General features: G+C 36.1%; 1 protein-coding gene across 2 annotated transcripts in view; it reads right to left on the bottom strand.

Annotated features, from left to right (window-relative positions):
• PDS5A (PDS5 cohesin associated factor A) overlaps positions 1–14,399 on the bottom strand; it is a 68,738-nt gene that overhangs the window by 35,348 nt on the left and 18,991 nt on the right. For both annotated transcript variants that reach the window (XM_060778428.2, XM_060778429.2), the window contains exons 7-18: positions 13,268–13,348; positions 12,691–12,831; positions 11,526–11,641; positions 10,114–10,208; positions 9,660–9,805; positions 9,138–9,289; positions 7,384–7,497; positions 6,802–6,883; positions 6,291–6,339; positions 6,066–6,205; positions 3,762–3,877; positions 872–977 (exon numbers count right to left, since the gene is read on the bottom strand). In XM_060778428.2, the coding sequence (XP_060634411.2) occupies positions 872–977; positions 3,762–3,877; positions 6,066–6,205; positions 6,291–6,339; positions 6,802–6,883; positions 7,384–7,497; positions 9,138–9,289; positions 9,660–9,805; positions 10,114–10,208; positions 11,526–11,641; positions 12,691–12,831; positions 13,268–13,348 (1,338 nt within the window). The remainder of the gene's footprint in view (positions 1–871; positions 978–3,761; positions 3,878–6,065; positions 6,206–6,290; positions 6,340–6,801; positions 6,884–7,383; positions 7,498–9,137; positions 9,290–9,659; positions 9,806–10,113; positions 10,209–11,525; positions 11,642–12,690; positions 12,832–13,267; positions 13,349–14,399) is intronic.

Genomic DNA, 14,399 nt, shown 5'->3' with positions numbered 1-14,399 from the left:
TTTACTGTAACAAGACATTACTAACTGAGCCATGAGCTAAGATTGGGGGGGGGGGGGCGGGCGACAGGGATGAGTACCTATGATATAACTGGATTAAAGAAAATGTCAATTTTAACAACCATTATGATGCTAATGTGTGCCAGTTTAAGGACTTGGAATGAATATAAAGGCCAGCTCTGTCAAAAATTACCATTATGGATTTCTGGGCAGGAAGCCTTTCATAAGGTAGATAAAAATGAAAGGGAAATATGGTTAACTTGTTATAGTTAGAAAATGTTCAATACAGGTTTAAAACAAAAAAAGCTTTAAACATTGAAGTTTTGGATCTTCAATGGTATCATCATAGATAGTTCAAAGAAAGATAAAATATAAACAACATATAAATAAAATATAAATATAATAAAATAAATAATTTTACAATAAATAATAAATAATATTTAATAATAAAATTTAAATATAAATAAAATTAAAATATTAACCACTCAAGGAGAGAGAGAGGTCTATAAATAAAGTTTTTTGATGATGATTATACAAGAAGTTATAAGAGTTTGAAATTATGAAAACAGAATTTTAAGACAAATGATATACAATGATGTACAAATGATAAAAGGTTGAATGGTAAAATGAGGAATATTGAGATTTTTTTAAAAGGTGTCTTTAATTTGTGTTAATTTGCTTATGTGTTATTTAAATGAATATTTTATACTGTAGAAAGCTTATATATATTGTGAAGTGTGTAACCAAAATAAACGTAACCAAAATAAAAAGAAACAATTTTAAAAAAATTAAGGAGCAGCAATCGAATCTTTCCAAGAAATCCTATCAAAATAGTTGAAAATGCAAGTAAATTAGATGACTTTACAGGAATTACCTTGAGAAGTTCAAGCCCTGAACGAATAGCTGCATCTGGGCTTACACCTTCCTCTTCATCATCAGCTGTCCCTTCTATTGATTTATTCATCAGCTTTACTAATGCACTGTAAGAAATTTTGTAAAAAAAATCATATATACATGTTCAAACATATCTAGGCTTAGTGATAATTTACCTTCAATTTTGCTAAATTTTGCTCATTTAAATTACACTAAGTAACACAATTTTTATTCCTAGGTTATAAATGTCATTTCCTAATTGGTTCTGATAAAAACATGGAAAAAGTTTATTAAACTGCATAAACTTTGTTTTTGTAGGACATCCTGCAGCACATTTTTCAATGACAATCTCATTGAGTCTCAAACAATTCAACATAGTTCGTGGCAATCATAAATATGGAGTTTCTGGAGTGTAACAACTACTTTCAAAGGAAGCACTGCACAATTAAACAGGAATAACCATTTCAAGCCAGGAACATTTTTTTTTCTAATCTTGTTACATAGTGTTATTATTTGAAAACAATCAATCTCTTGTTGACTTCTAAACCACACCATAGTTGATTTTGTGTATCCAATTGCAATTTTTTAATTTTTTTAGATCACTTTCTGTGTTCAAATACTGTAATTTTATATTGTTCTGATGTGTTTATTTATACTGTTTCTTGTATTTTATCTTATTTTCTTATATTTTATGGTTGTATTTTTATGTTGTATATTTGCATTGTTGTATTACTGGGCTTGGCCTCATGTAAGCCGCACTGAGTCCCTTTGGGGAGATGGTGGCGGGGTATAAATAAAGTTTTATTATTATTACTAGCTTTACCTGCCACGTGTTGCTGTGGAAAACCTTCCCTCCATCTTTCTCTCCTTCTTTCTTTCTCTCCATCCTTCCCTTTCTCTCTTTCCTTCCTTCCCTTTTTTTCCTTTCCTTCTCTTCTTCCTTTCCCTCCCTTTTTTCCTTCTCTATCTATTCTTGGACTGTAACTTCCAGCAGACTACCTGATTGATCTATCTACCTACTATCTATCTATCTCTACCTAATCTATACATCTTATCTATCTGGAGAATTGCTGGGAGTTGCAGTCCAGGAATAGGAAATATGTATGGATTGGGATGCTCTCAAAGAAATCCAAGGGGAAGCAAGCTTGCAATTGGAGCATCCTCCTCCCCTAAAGGGCCTGATCTAGGGGATGCTGGGAGCTGTAGTCCTAAAGAGAGTGTGGATATGCTTTTGTGTGTTTTGTTTGCCGGGGGAATTGTTTTTACGCATGCGAGGTAGTATCTTTTTGCTTTTTTTTTGGCCTTTTAAGTCTCTTCTGTTGTGTTCTTCAGTGTTTTTATGAGTGATGATCACTTGTTGGCCTGATAGGTGTATTGGGTCTAAATTTTGTGTCAATTCGTCCAGTGGTTTTTGAGTTATGTTAATCCCACAAACAAACATTACATTTTTATTTATATAGATTATTCCCCGTTATTATCCAATTTTATTTCAAAGACCAGAATCTGAAGATCCCTTCAGTTTCCTTTACCCCAAAGCCGCTTTGCCCGCCACCTCCTGTCCTCCTGCCTTCGGGATGAGGCAAGGCCCGTTCCCGAAGGCAGGAGAAGAGCAGGCTGGGCCCAGGGGGGCGGTGGGTGAAGCTGCCCCAAAACTGCTTCGCCCGACACCTCCCCCCCTTCTCCTGCCTTTGGGATGAGGCAAGGCCCTGTCCTGAAGGCAGGAGAAGAGCAGGCTGGGCCCAGGGAGGCAGCGGGCGAAGCAGCCCCAACACTGCTTTGCCCGCCGCCTCTCCCCCTTCTCTACACCCTTCTCCACACCCCGTGGGCCAGATAAATGCTCTTGGGGGGCCGGCCTGCGGGTCGTAGTTTGAGGACCCCTGGTCTAGTGAATGAGGCCCATTGGGAACCCATGCCCCACCATCAGGATGAGGAGTTTGCCAGTCTCAGCCTGATGGAGGAACGCAGATGCGTTTACGTATGCAATTCTAACGCATCATCAAATCCAGCCGAAAAAAAGATGAACATTAGATTAGAGGAAATATGGACTATAGGGTTTGTAGGTCACAAATAGCACTTTGAATTGTCCCCAAAAACAAACTGGCAGCCAGTGGTCCACTGCAAGAAGGGAGTAGCCTAATCCCTGTAATTTGCTCCAGTACACTTTCTAGCTGCTGTTCCTTATATTAGCAGAAATTTCCATACACTCTTCACAGGAAACTTCATGTATAGTGCATTAGTTGTTGAAACAATGTGAAAATCCAGAGTTTCAAGGAACAGGTGTAGTTAGGCACACAAGTTTTAAACGTGAAATACCACCCCTGGTCACTGCAGAAATCTGGGTTTTCAGGTTCAAAGTTGCACCTCAACGTCACCTAACACAGGATGAATCCCAAATTCCTAATCTGTTACTCAACTACCAAGAGCACCTCTGTTGTGTACGGATTAAGTTTAAATTTATTTGCCCTCATTCAGTCTCTTGTTGATGACAGAAGAAACAAAATGGAAACTTCAAAAATTAAATGGTGATGGCTTCTTTGAATATAAGTTTGATTGACACACACACTAACCATGAAAAGACAGCATCATGGAGAATTGTAAAACGATTTAACAGGAGGGAGGATAGGATTATTTTTCATAGTTCTATTGTGATGCATGATTCCTGCCTCCTTTTGAGTGGAGAGAAATGTAACCCACATCATCACAAATTGCTCTTCTCCACGATCATTATAATCATTTCAATTCTGACAGCTTTTCAGCAGATGAAACCAAAAGAAAACTGTGCATGGAAGGATGAGGGAAAGTGATATCCAGACTCCACGACTGTGTGTTATCTGTTCACAAAAAGCTGAAATGCAAAAACTATTTCTGCAATGGCACTCAGTGGCACTTACCTAATGGCTTCAGAATCAATGTGTACAGGGGCAATTCTTTCTAAAAGAAATTTTACCATCTCCAAGAAAGGATTGGTTGGTTGCTTAGGATTAGCAAGTTTTCGTGCAATTTCCCTCTGTATAAAGAAAAATAACCAATTACCTCATTAGACAAAAGAAGATACATTTAGTCAAACCACAACTGAATGTGAAAACTTTATTAAAACTAAAGTAATCATATGCCACACCTATCACTAACTCACGGAATATATGACTGAGAATCCAATCAGAATCAGATATCTATTAGCTTTTACTCAATTTATGATTAGTGGACATATTGGTAAATTAATCTCTGTGTTCTCACAGATCTCAAATCTGATATAATAGTTTGACTAATTATGTGTTGTTGAAGGCTTTCATGGCTGGTATCACTGGGTTGCTGTGAGTTTTCCGGGCTGCATGGCTATGTTCCAGAAGCATTCTCTCCTGACATTTCACCCACATCTGTGGCAGGCATCCTCAGAGGTTGTGTGGTTTGTTGGAAACTAGGGAAGAGGGGTTATATATCTGTGGAATGTTCAGGGTGAGAGAAAGAACTCTTGTCTATTTGAGGCAAATGTGAATGTTACAATTGGCCACCTTGATTAGCATTTAATGGCCTCTTGGCTTCAAAATCTGGCTGGTTGCTGCCTGGGGGTCCTTTGTTGGGAGGTGTTAGCTGGCTCTGATTGTTTCCTGTCTGGAATTCTCCTGTTTCTGAGTGTTCTTCCAGAGAATGCTTCTGGAACATGGCCATTCAGCCCAGGAAACTCACAGCAACTCATTGACTAATTATGCTTGGAAATAAAGGCAGGAGGTTTTAACTACTTGTTTGGAAGCTTGTACCAATTAAATAAAAACTAAAAATAGCTAAAGGAATTTCATTAAGAAGTCAATCAGAGAATGTAAAAGTTTCTGTACACACAACAGTATATACACAGAAATACTATTAGTTACAATGGCTGGAGAAAAGTCAATGTCCCTGAATCAGATCTAATGTATAATTAAGATGAGCAACATTGGGAAATGAAAATAACACAAGTTTATTGCTGCTTCTCAGTTAAAAGCTATAATTATGGGAAACACTGATCTAGATGATCATACTTTAGTTGACACCTGAACATTAACTTTGAATTTCTGTATTACCGTATTTGCTCTAAACTGCACACGTATAAAGGCATATTTATAATGCACATATATAAATTGAATCTGATCTGTCAAAGAGGTCATTTTAGCTTCTTTTTAATCTTACTTTAAAAATTATTTTATTTTATTCTTTTAATAAAAAAACCGATACAATTGCATTACTACATTTACTATTCCCAGATCTATATGCACCCACCAGCCACATAACTTTATACAAATATAACTCTGATAGTTCTCTTGCTTTAAGTTATTCTAATTTTCTCCATTACATTTAGTTCTTGTGGTCAGATCACCACTTCAGCTTCTGGAACACAGGCAGTCCCTAGGTTACAAACAAGGTAGGTTCTGTAGGTTTGTTCTTAAGCTAAATTTGTATGTAAGTGTGAACAGGTACATTTTTAAGAGTAACTCCCACCAAAAACCTTTATAATAATAATAATAATAATAATAATAATACTTTATTTATACTCCGCTACCATCTCCCCAAACGATTTGGTGTGGCTTACATGAGGTCAAGCCCACAGTATATCAATAACAAAAGCAATAGCAATAACAAAAACAATCAATACAATACAATTAATATAAATCACATAAACAACAAACGGTAAACAATAACACACAAGCATTTAAAAACCTATGGCCGGGCCAAATGTAATAGTTTAAAATTTAAAAAATAACGCTGGGCAAGAACAAGGTAGGATATTACTGTTGTAGGATTTTCAAAGAGAGATGAGGGAACGCGGTCAGTCCTAAATCAACGTTTTACACCCCGGTAACATTTGTTTTGCTGTCTGGGCCCATTCAGAAGATTTCACCTCATTTTCTGTCCCTGTGACAATTGGCCATTGAAACATTTGGGTTGCTGTGGAAACAAGGATTGGTGACAAAGTTTCAGTGGAGACACCTTTCCCCATGATAAATCTTACAGGAGTGAATTTCCCTTCCTGGTAGATTTCCCCTCACTTCCTGTTGTCTCACCTCCATTCTTAACTAGGAGTCGCTTGTAAGTTGGATGTTTGTAACTTGGGGACTGCCTATACAGGAATTCGCTTTAAGTCATAAGTCAAAAAATTAGTCCCAGCAATGCTATACAAGCATCTTGGTAACATCTATATTGTAAACAAACTGAACAACTCTTACCACACAAACATCTGCCTGTTTACAGGAACATGTAGGACTGATCAAAAGTTCAAGCTGAGAACGGAGCTTCTCATCATCACCAAGAACCTGGTTAAACTTTTTCACAAAGTCCTGCGCCTTCCCAGGATCAGGAAGGTTTTCTACAAAATTAAAATGTGAAAATATAACTCACAATAGCAGTGTTCAAAGCTGTTTTGAAATTTTAATTTGGTCTATGTATCTTACTTGCTATGGTCATCAGCTTTCCAAACATAGCAGAATTGTTTGCTTCTGACTGAAAAGAAAAGTTCAGAGTGAGCACTCACATTGAAAATCTGCCCTGAGGCATGCATGCCTGACCTGTTTATATTTTTTTTCTGCATCTCTTCCTTCCTCATAGCCACTCTACTTTTAAGATTTGGGAATAAGTACACATATATGGTTAACAGATAATGAACTGGAAGAATTGGGCCACGAAATATGAAGATAAGCTGTGAAGCTATTAAAAGGACAAATGAAATTTTAGTTCTTCACATAATAGAAAAGATTAACTTTTGCTCATGTAGTACTCTGAATTTACGATATTAAGTGCTGCTGGTAGTTTGTTCACACAAGAATATTAGAAAGTTTAAAGTAAGAATTTAAACAGCAGCGAAGTGACACCATATACTTATGAATGTTGCAAATGTTACTACTTTCTGAGATTATGAGACATCACTGCAAAATAATGAAATAGCAACATTAATCTTAAACTTACAAGGGGCTGCTTATGCAAGTCTAGTAACTCCCGTACATGACTCCTAAGCATGTTCTGGCACTTCCACATTTCATTCAGTGCCCTGTGTAAAAAAAGAGGAAAAAAAAGAATAACGAACATTAAAATGTAATCAATTAGTATGAGTTTACAAACAACTCTGAAGTTCTCTGGGTCACTAATAGGGTGTCTCCATTTTTACTAGCCAACTAGCTTCTTTCAACAACCAGACAGGACACATTTCTTTTAATGATCTTTGTGTATAAGTAGATCTTGATTTCTCCTCATCTCTTAGCTAGATTTAAAATTAATTTTAATGTAAGGGAAAAAACAAGACAAAACAATTTTTAGGTATATGAAACCATACAATTTATACACCATTATTACAAACATTTAAATTATAACAATTAAAAATGACAAAGTAGAAAAAAACTAACCACACACACACAACAGACCAAAAAGGATTGACAGACTCCTCACTCTATTTGATAGTTATTATGCTGCTAATCTACTCATATTAGATATTATATAGCCACATTTCTACTTTTAAAAACATTTCAAATTGCTTTGTAAATGAATACTCACTTAACAGCATTTGGGTCTAAGCTAGCATACAAATAATATAAACATTTCATTCTCTCTTCTGTTTCCAAATTATGAGGAACAAGATATTGAGCAAAGATTTTCTCTACCAGTAATCTGCAAAGGAAAAGAAATTGAGAACTGGTGATTTATACAAAATTGTTTAGCTTTCAAATTATAAATATTAATCTAGGTGTCCAGGGGGTGCATCTACATTGTGAGTTTGATACTACTTTCATTGCCATGGGTCAATGCTGCATTAAAGAAGGTTTTTAGTCTTCTTTGTCAAATAGTGCTGGTTCCTCACTAAACCCCAATTTCCATGATTCCGTAGCATTGAGTCATGGTAGTTTAAGTGGTGCTGAACTCCATTAATTCTATGGTGTAGATGCACCTCTGGTTGATATGTTCCTCCTCCAAATAAAAAAAAATATTCCTGCTGAAAAGAATATAGAATATCTGATATACTGTATATACTCGAGTATAAGCCGACCCGAATATAAACCGAGGCACCTAATTTTACCACAAAAACTGAGAAAATGTATAGACTCGAGTATAAGCCTAGGGTGGGAAATACAGCAGCTACTGGTCAGTTTCAAAATAAAAACAAATACCAATAAAATTACACTTCTGAGGTCCCTGGCCTCCACTGGAAGTAAATATTTTATTTTCAAAAACCCGTCAAACAGCAAGACCGCTAAAAGCGAACCGCGAAGTAGCGAGGGAATACTGTAGATTGTCATCAGTTTTCTTATTTCTGTCCTCATCATCAAGATGATCTGCTTGTGTCAAGTTCACAATTCTAGCAGTGTATCCAATGATGGGGATAGCCCAGGTATTGATAGCCTTGATCGTATTTCCGCCATTTAGTTTGCTCTCCAAATGACCCTTTGGACTAATTTTGACCCTTTGGACATATTTTTTGGTGACCACATTTTTCACATGCCCATGTTTGATATTTTCCAACTCTAGTATGTCCAGATATTTATATGCTTCAGGCTAATTGCATTTTATGGTTTGTCCGTTTGGCATCTCTATGCCCTCACTGTGAGTAATTCTCTCTTGTGGCACATTTGTCTAGGTCGAATTCCATACTGATGTCAGTGCTGAAGATTCTGACTGCGTTGGTCAATGACTGGATTTCAGTTTCTGATTTTCCTTATTCCAATTTCTGATTTTCTGTATTATTATTGTGCCGGCTGAACTGCTGAAGGTCGGCGATTCGAATCCACGAGACTGGGTGATGTCCCATCTGTCAGCCCCAGCTTCCCATGTGGGGACATGAGAAAAGCCTCCCACAGGATGATAACACATCCGGGCCTCCCCTGGGCAACTTCTCTGCAGACGGCCGATTATCTCACACCAGAAGCGACTTCTAGTTTCTCAAATTGCTTCTGACACAATAAAAAAATCCCAGTTCTATTACAAATTGAATTTTTTTGTAAGTTTCCCATAACGTATGGTTCATATGAACCAGCTAACACTAAGCATACTTTCTCCTCAATTTAGGATTCAGACAGGGAACTCTAATATGGACTCAGGCTTATGTTGGGAGTTAGTCATAATTTGTCTATTTCAGAAATTTCAGTTTTCTAAAGGGAGATGCAACTCCAGAGATTATTCCCAATATACAAGCTATAGTTTCTGTGATGGCAGAATTGAGCCCAGGGTATTTTATTTAACTCCTTCTTTGGAACAGATGCAGATCATTCTGCTATACAATTATATTTTAGGAAAATGGCTTAAAATTAACTCACTTGTCATCGATACTATTCTGATAATATATGTGCAAAAGTTTATCCTTAATCCAGCTCACTTTCTCCGCTGCGTCTTTCCCAGCTTCAGCATGAAGACAGTATTTCTTATATAGCTGGGCAAGGCCCATCATGGCTTCTTTTCTTACTCGCCACTTAAAAATAAAAAAAGCTGAATGTCAAAATTGTTTTGCTCAAGAACTGTAGGAGAAATTTTTGTATTTAAAATGTTTTAATTGTAGGCATGCTATAGCCAATAACAGTAATTTAAATCAGAAGAGCCATTATTATAATGTTATTTTCTGTTCAAGTGGAATATAAAAATAAGTTCATAAACATTTGTTTTTTAAGACCGAAGCCTGATAGGGCTACTGTTCAATGACTTAAGGGAACAGTGCCAGACTGTACAATAACATTTTGGCCAAACGGGTGCATAAGCTTCTTGCAAATTAAAATATTAATGGCCTCATAAAATTAAATAACAATGTCATTTTGGCTAAAAATATGGATTTCAGTTCATCTTACCCTCTTGTCCAGCGTTCTCTCTCTGACAAAGCCTAGTAGCTGGTCATTGACCAAAGAGAGGTCCCTCTTACCAGCAGTTATTATTGTAACAATGACATCATGTCGAATGGCTTCTTCTGGATCATGTGATCTAACTTTTAGGTACTCTGTGTATCAAAGGAAAAGGAAAAGAGAAAAAAACAGGATAATTGTATTGAAAGATTCAATATATTTTGGGCATCAACTTATCCTCATGTTATATCTTGAACAGTGCACAATATGTGAATCCCCACATCAGCCCCTACTCCTGGTAGGAAAAAAATGCCTTCGATTGTATTTTTAATCCTTCAGTTAAATAAAATAATCACATTAGACATTAATGTTTTTATCATTATACTGGTATTTTCACCTTTACCTGAAATCATTATCCCCTTACTCCTTAGTTTAATTACTCAAAAACAAGAGAGAATCTTACCAGTGAGATCTTTTGCTAAATCTGGATGGTTCATTAAACAGTGACTTGCAAATTTCACACTTTCTAATCTCACAGGAACATGGATGTCATTAAATCTAGGTGAGGGAAAGATATTAAGTCATAATTATTTGAAATATTATTCCAAACAGGTAAATAAAATACATAGTTGAGAGTTAACATAATTAAGAATAAGCCAGACAGAAAAGGAAAGTAAGCTCAAATACAAACAGCTAAACATTAGGCATGGTTAGGTTCGGTCTGAATTTTTGTAATTCAGAATAAATTCGGAAAGATTTCCTTTTTGAAGCAATTTTGAAGTTTTTAAGGAAACCAGAAGTCCTTTAGCTTTCCGAAGCCTTTTCCGCCAGTTCTTTTACAAATCAGTAAGTGAGTCGGAAATGATTCCACTTTTCCCCTGCTTCTGTTCCCTGGCCTCGGTTCAAGCCAGAGAAGCATTCTAAACAAGTGTGGATTGATTCCCTTCCTTTCCTTTCCCTCCAGAGTTTGTTTAAACCAGTGTGGATGGATTCCCTTCCTTTCCTTCCCCTTCCCTCCCGAATCAATTTAAACCAGTGTGGATGGATTCCCTTCCTTTCCCTCCCACGAGACAAGCGGTTTTAACCAATGTGGATGGATCCGCATCAGTTTAAAACAGTGTGGATGGATTCCCTTCCTTTCCTTTCCCTCCTGCATCAGTCTTAAGCGAGAGATGCGGTTTTAACCAGAGTGGATGGATTTCTTCCTTTTGCTCCCCCCTCCCCCCTTTCCGGAGTAAAACAACTACTTTCAAAGTAAAGACCACCCAATGAAACAGGAAATAACACTTTGAAACCATTAATGAAGGATTCAGAAGTCTCAGAAGTTTCGCAAAGTTTTGAACTTTTTTTCTGTGAAAATCGAAATTGATTTTAGATCTGAACCACCACCACCCCCCAATATCTGAAATGAGTTTTGAACCATTTTTAAAAATCAAACAAGCCTATTCAACAGTATGCATGCTATTATTTGCAGTTAATTGAATTGAAATAGGTAAATAACTACAATAAAAGCTGAAGAGCAAAACATAGCTAGTGTATGTACCTGTCAAAAGAACACAAAAGCTATTGGATAGATTTATTGTACAGTAATCATTTCAAAGAATGAAAAACAGTTATTGTATAAAAGAGAGACTTTATCTCTCATTAAAACTATAACCAACACTAAGACTTTCTAATGTTGGTTCAAACATGTTATGAACTTTCATATGCCCTTTTCTTAAAACAGAACTTGATCTAATGATAACTAGCAGACAATGGCCTGACCATACTGAAATCAAATATTTCAGAAGATTTGTTTTATGGAAAGAGAACTTATTGGAAAACAGCTGCTTATGAGACCAATATAATCAAATATATAAACATATGTTTTCTTACCGGCCAAGAAAGCACTGCCAAAGTGGACGGTTTTGTGTTGCAAGGTCAGAATCTTTAGAACCAAACAGCTTAGCTAAAAGCCTTACAACAGCTAAACGTTCCTCTCCATCATTACTCTATAAATTGAAAAAAGGAAGAACAGCTATTGTGTAATAACTTTTAAAAAAACCAAAACCCTGAAATATCTAAGTGTCAAGTTCATGCAACTTATATAATTCTTTCTTTAAACAATAAAAAACTAATAATAGGAGTTTTAAGTCTCAGATTTAATATCCTAATATATTCTTATGAGTTTGCTATATTATAACCACTAACACTAGCTGTGGTGCAGCTAGCTGATAGCCAACTACATTAAATCACTACTGACGAGAGGTCATGAGTTCGAAGCCAACCCGGGTCGGAGTGAGGTTCCAGCCATTAGTCTAGCTTGCTGTCAACCTTTGCAGCCTGAAAGACAGTTGCATCTCTCAAGTAGGAAATTTAGGTACTCCTTTAAGCGGGAAGGCTAATTTAACTAATTTACGACGCCATGAAACCTTCCAGCAGCATTCAGAAGAACGAGGAAGTACTTCATCAAAGGACTAGATGTCACAAATGAACGGTGAAGCAGCATCTCCCCCTATGGCTGGAATTGAGCATACTCTCATGGAATGTTAAATTGCCTTTGTATGTGTTGTATGTTTAATTGGCATTGAATGTTTGCCATGTATATGTGCATTGTAATCTGCCCGAGTCTCCTGCAGGGTGACAAGGGGACTCTGTAAACACTGTAAATAAATAAATAAATAACCAGAGAATAATCTTTGGTGAACTTTGACTTATAATGAAACTGCAACAAACCATTTCATCATTCTATTGCACAAGACACTCATCCAAACACTGCTTTTGACTATCTCATGGTCAGAATTTTAATCTTTTTAACCAAGAGAGAATTTCATGCCATATCATCGACTAATTCTATTTGTTCTCTCAAGTTTTAAAAATGGTTTGTAACACAGCACATAATGCTTCTATTTCACAAAGTCCAAAGACGTGTGGAACGATTTCTCTGGAACCCGACTAAAGTACAGACACTGCCATTGTCACTTATAGACACATGTTAAGGACCACTGCATTTTTTAAAATATAAAATCAATTTCACTAATGTGAGAATAGTTTCTCTTACCTTTAGTTTGAACTCAAGCTGTGGCATGACAGACAGCAATAAACTAGGATCAATAGCAAAAAGCTCTTGTATTAGGTCAAATACATGCTCTGACAAATCACTTACAGAAGACTTTCCTAGTACCAGAACCTGGTTAAAAAACTAGAAGAGAAAATATTTTTGTTAAGAATGTTTTTAAAAATAAATAAAACAACTACACACTTATATGAGCTGGCATTGGTAAGCAACCAAGTTCTGCCATTCCCACCTATCCTTCCTGTGCTGTGCACATGAAATAATTATTTCTCATATATAAGGGTGAGATAAATGAATAAATAAGCACAAACACAAATTAACAATAATCTGAAGGTTTTTCAGTGAAATCTTCATATCATAAAATGGTTACTCTACTTCAACGAACTTAAGGTTAGAACTAAAGTGTAAATTCCAAACTTTTTCATGGCATATAATGTAATGAGTCTACAATGTTTATACTATGTCAACCCCAATTTCCAATGTTTTGATAGATTTACACAAAAATGTCCAAACAGTTTAAGGCAGAGGTAATCACTGGTATGCTGATAAATATATTACATACATTGGCAATACAAGGCTCAATCGTCTGGACCGTCCTTTTCAACAGAACTTTAGCAAGATCAAATGCCTGTTTATTAAGGTTCTAGAATACAAAGACAAAGAAAAAATGCAGCTGTTATAAACAGTATCAAGAAATATTGTCTGATATCTATAGATAGATGGATTTCAATGAAAATTAAAGTACAGATGCAGGCGAAACGTCAGGAGAGAATGCCTCTAGAAATGGCCATATAGCCCGAAAAAACCTACAACAACCCAATTAAAGTACAGTTTCTAAAAAGTTTATCTTATACATGTGAATACCATATGTACTTCCAAAATTCTTGAGTCATCCATTGACAAAAATGGTTTACTTCTTGAATAAGGAGAGGAGGGTGAATAAGTTTACATAGTCTCGTGTCTCCTCGTTTGGGTAAAAAGTTAAGCATAATTAAATACAATAGTAGTTTCATATGCACCCAAATTTTTGTGAACTCAATATCAAAACTTCATGTTCAATTAAGAAGTGCTATAGTACATTTTCTGATTCAGATCCTATAAATACACACTGAAAATCACCCAATACCTCCATTTTAACAGATTTCTTGTAAAACAGCTCCCCAAGGCTCCATAAAAGTCCTTTGCCAGTTCTATGGAGCCAGACATGAACCCATCTATCTCACCCTATAGCACATCCCAGTCATTGATTTTTGTCTATAATAAGATGATGATGACAACGATGATAATAATAATAATAATAATAATAATAATAACCAACATCATCTTTATTTATACCCCGCCACCATCTCCCCAATGGGGACTCGGGGCAGATTACATGAAGTCAAGCCCGGACAACATATTACAGCAAGATAAAACAAAACAAAAGCAACAAGCAACAGCACTAAAATTACATTTTAAAAAACAAATGAATACAGTAACAAAATAACATTACAATAAACACAATCACAGTGACAGTGGGCAGGCCACATGTGCAGGACACAATGTTAAAAAACTCAACTGAGGTAAAGATAGGAGCAGGTTATCCCCCAAGTCAAGGCTGTATTACTCCTATAAATCGAAATGCTTCTACAGGAAACAACTATTTCTATTTATTTATTTAATTAATCTATAGCCCACCTTACTTCCAGTATGGG

The sequence above is a fragment of the Anolis sagrei genome, chromosome 5 (genome assembly GCF_037176765.1).
Source record: "Anolis sagrei isolate rAnoSag1 chromosome 5, rAnoSag1.mat, whole genome shotgun sequence".
NCBI lineage: Eukaryota > Metazoa > Chordata > Lepidosauria > Squamata > Dactyloidae > Anolis > Anolis sagrei.
Note: the sequence above shows the minus strand (reverse complement) of the source record. Positions and strands in the feature narration are given on the sequence as shown.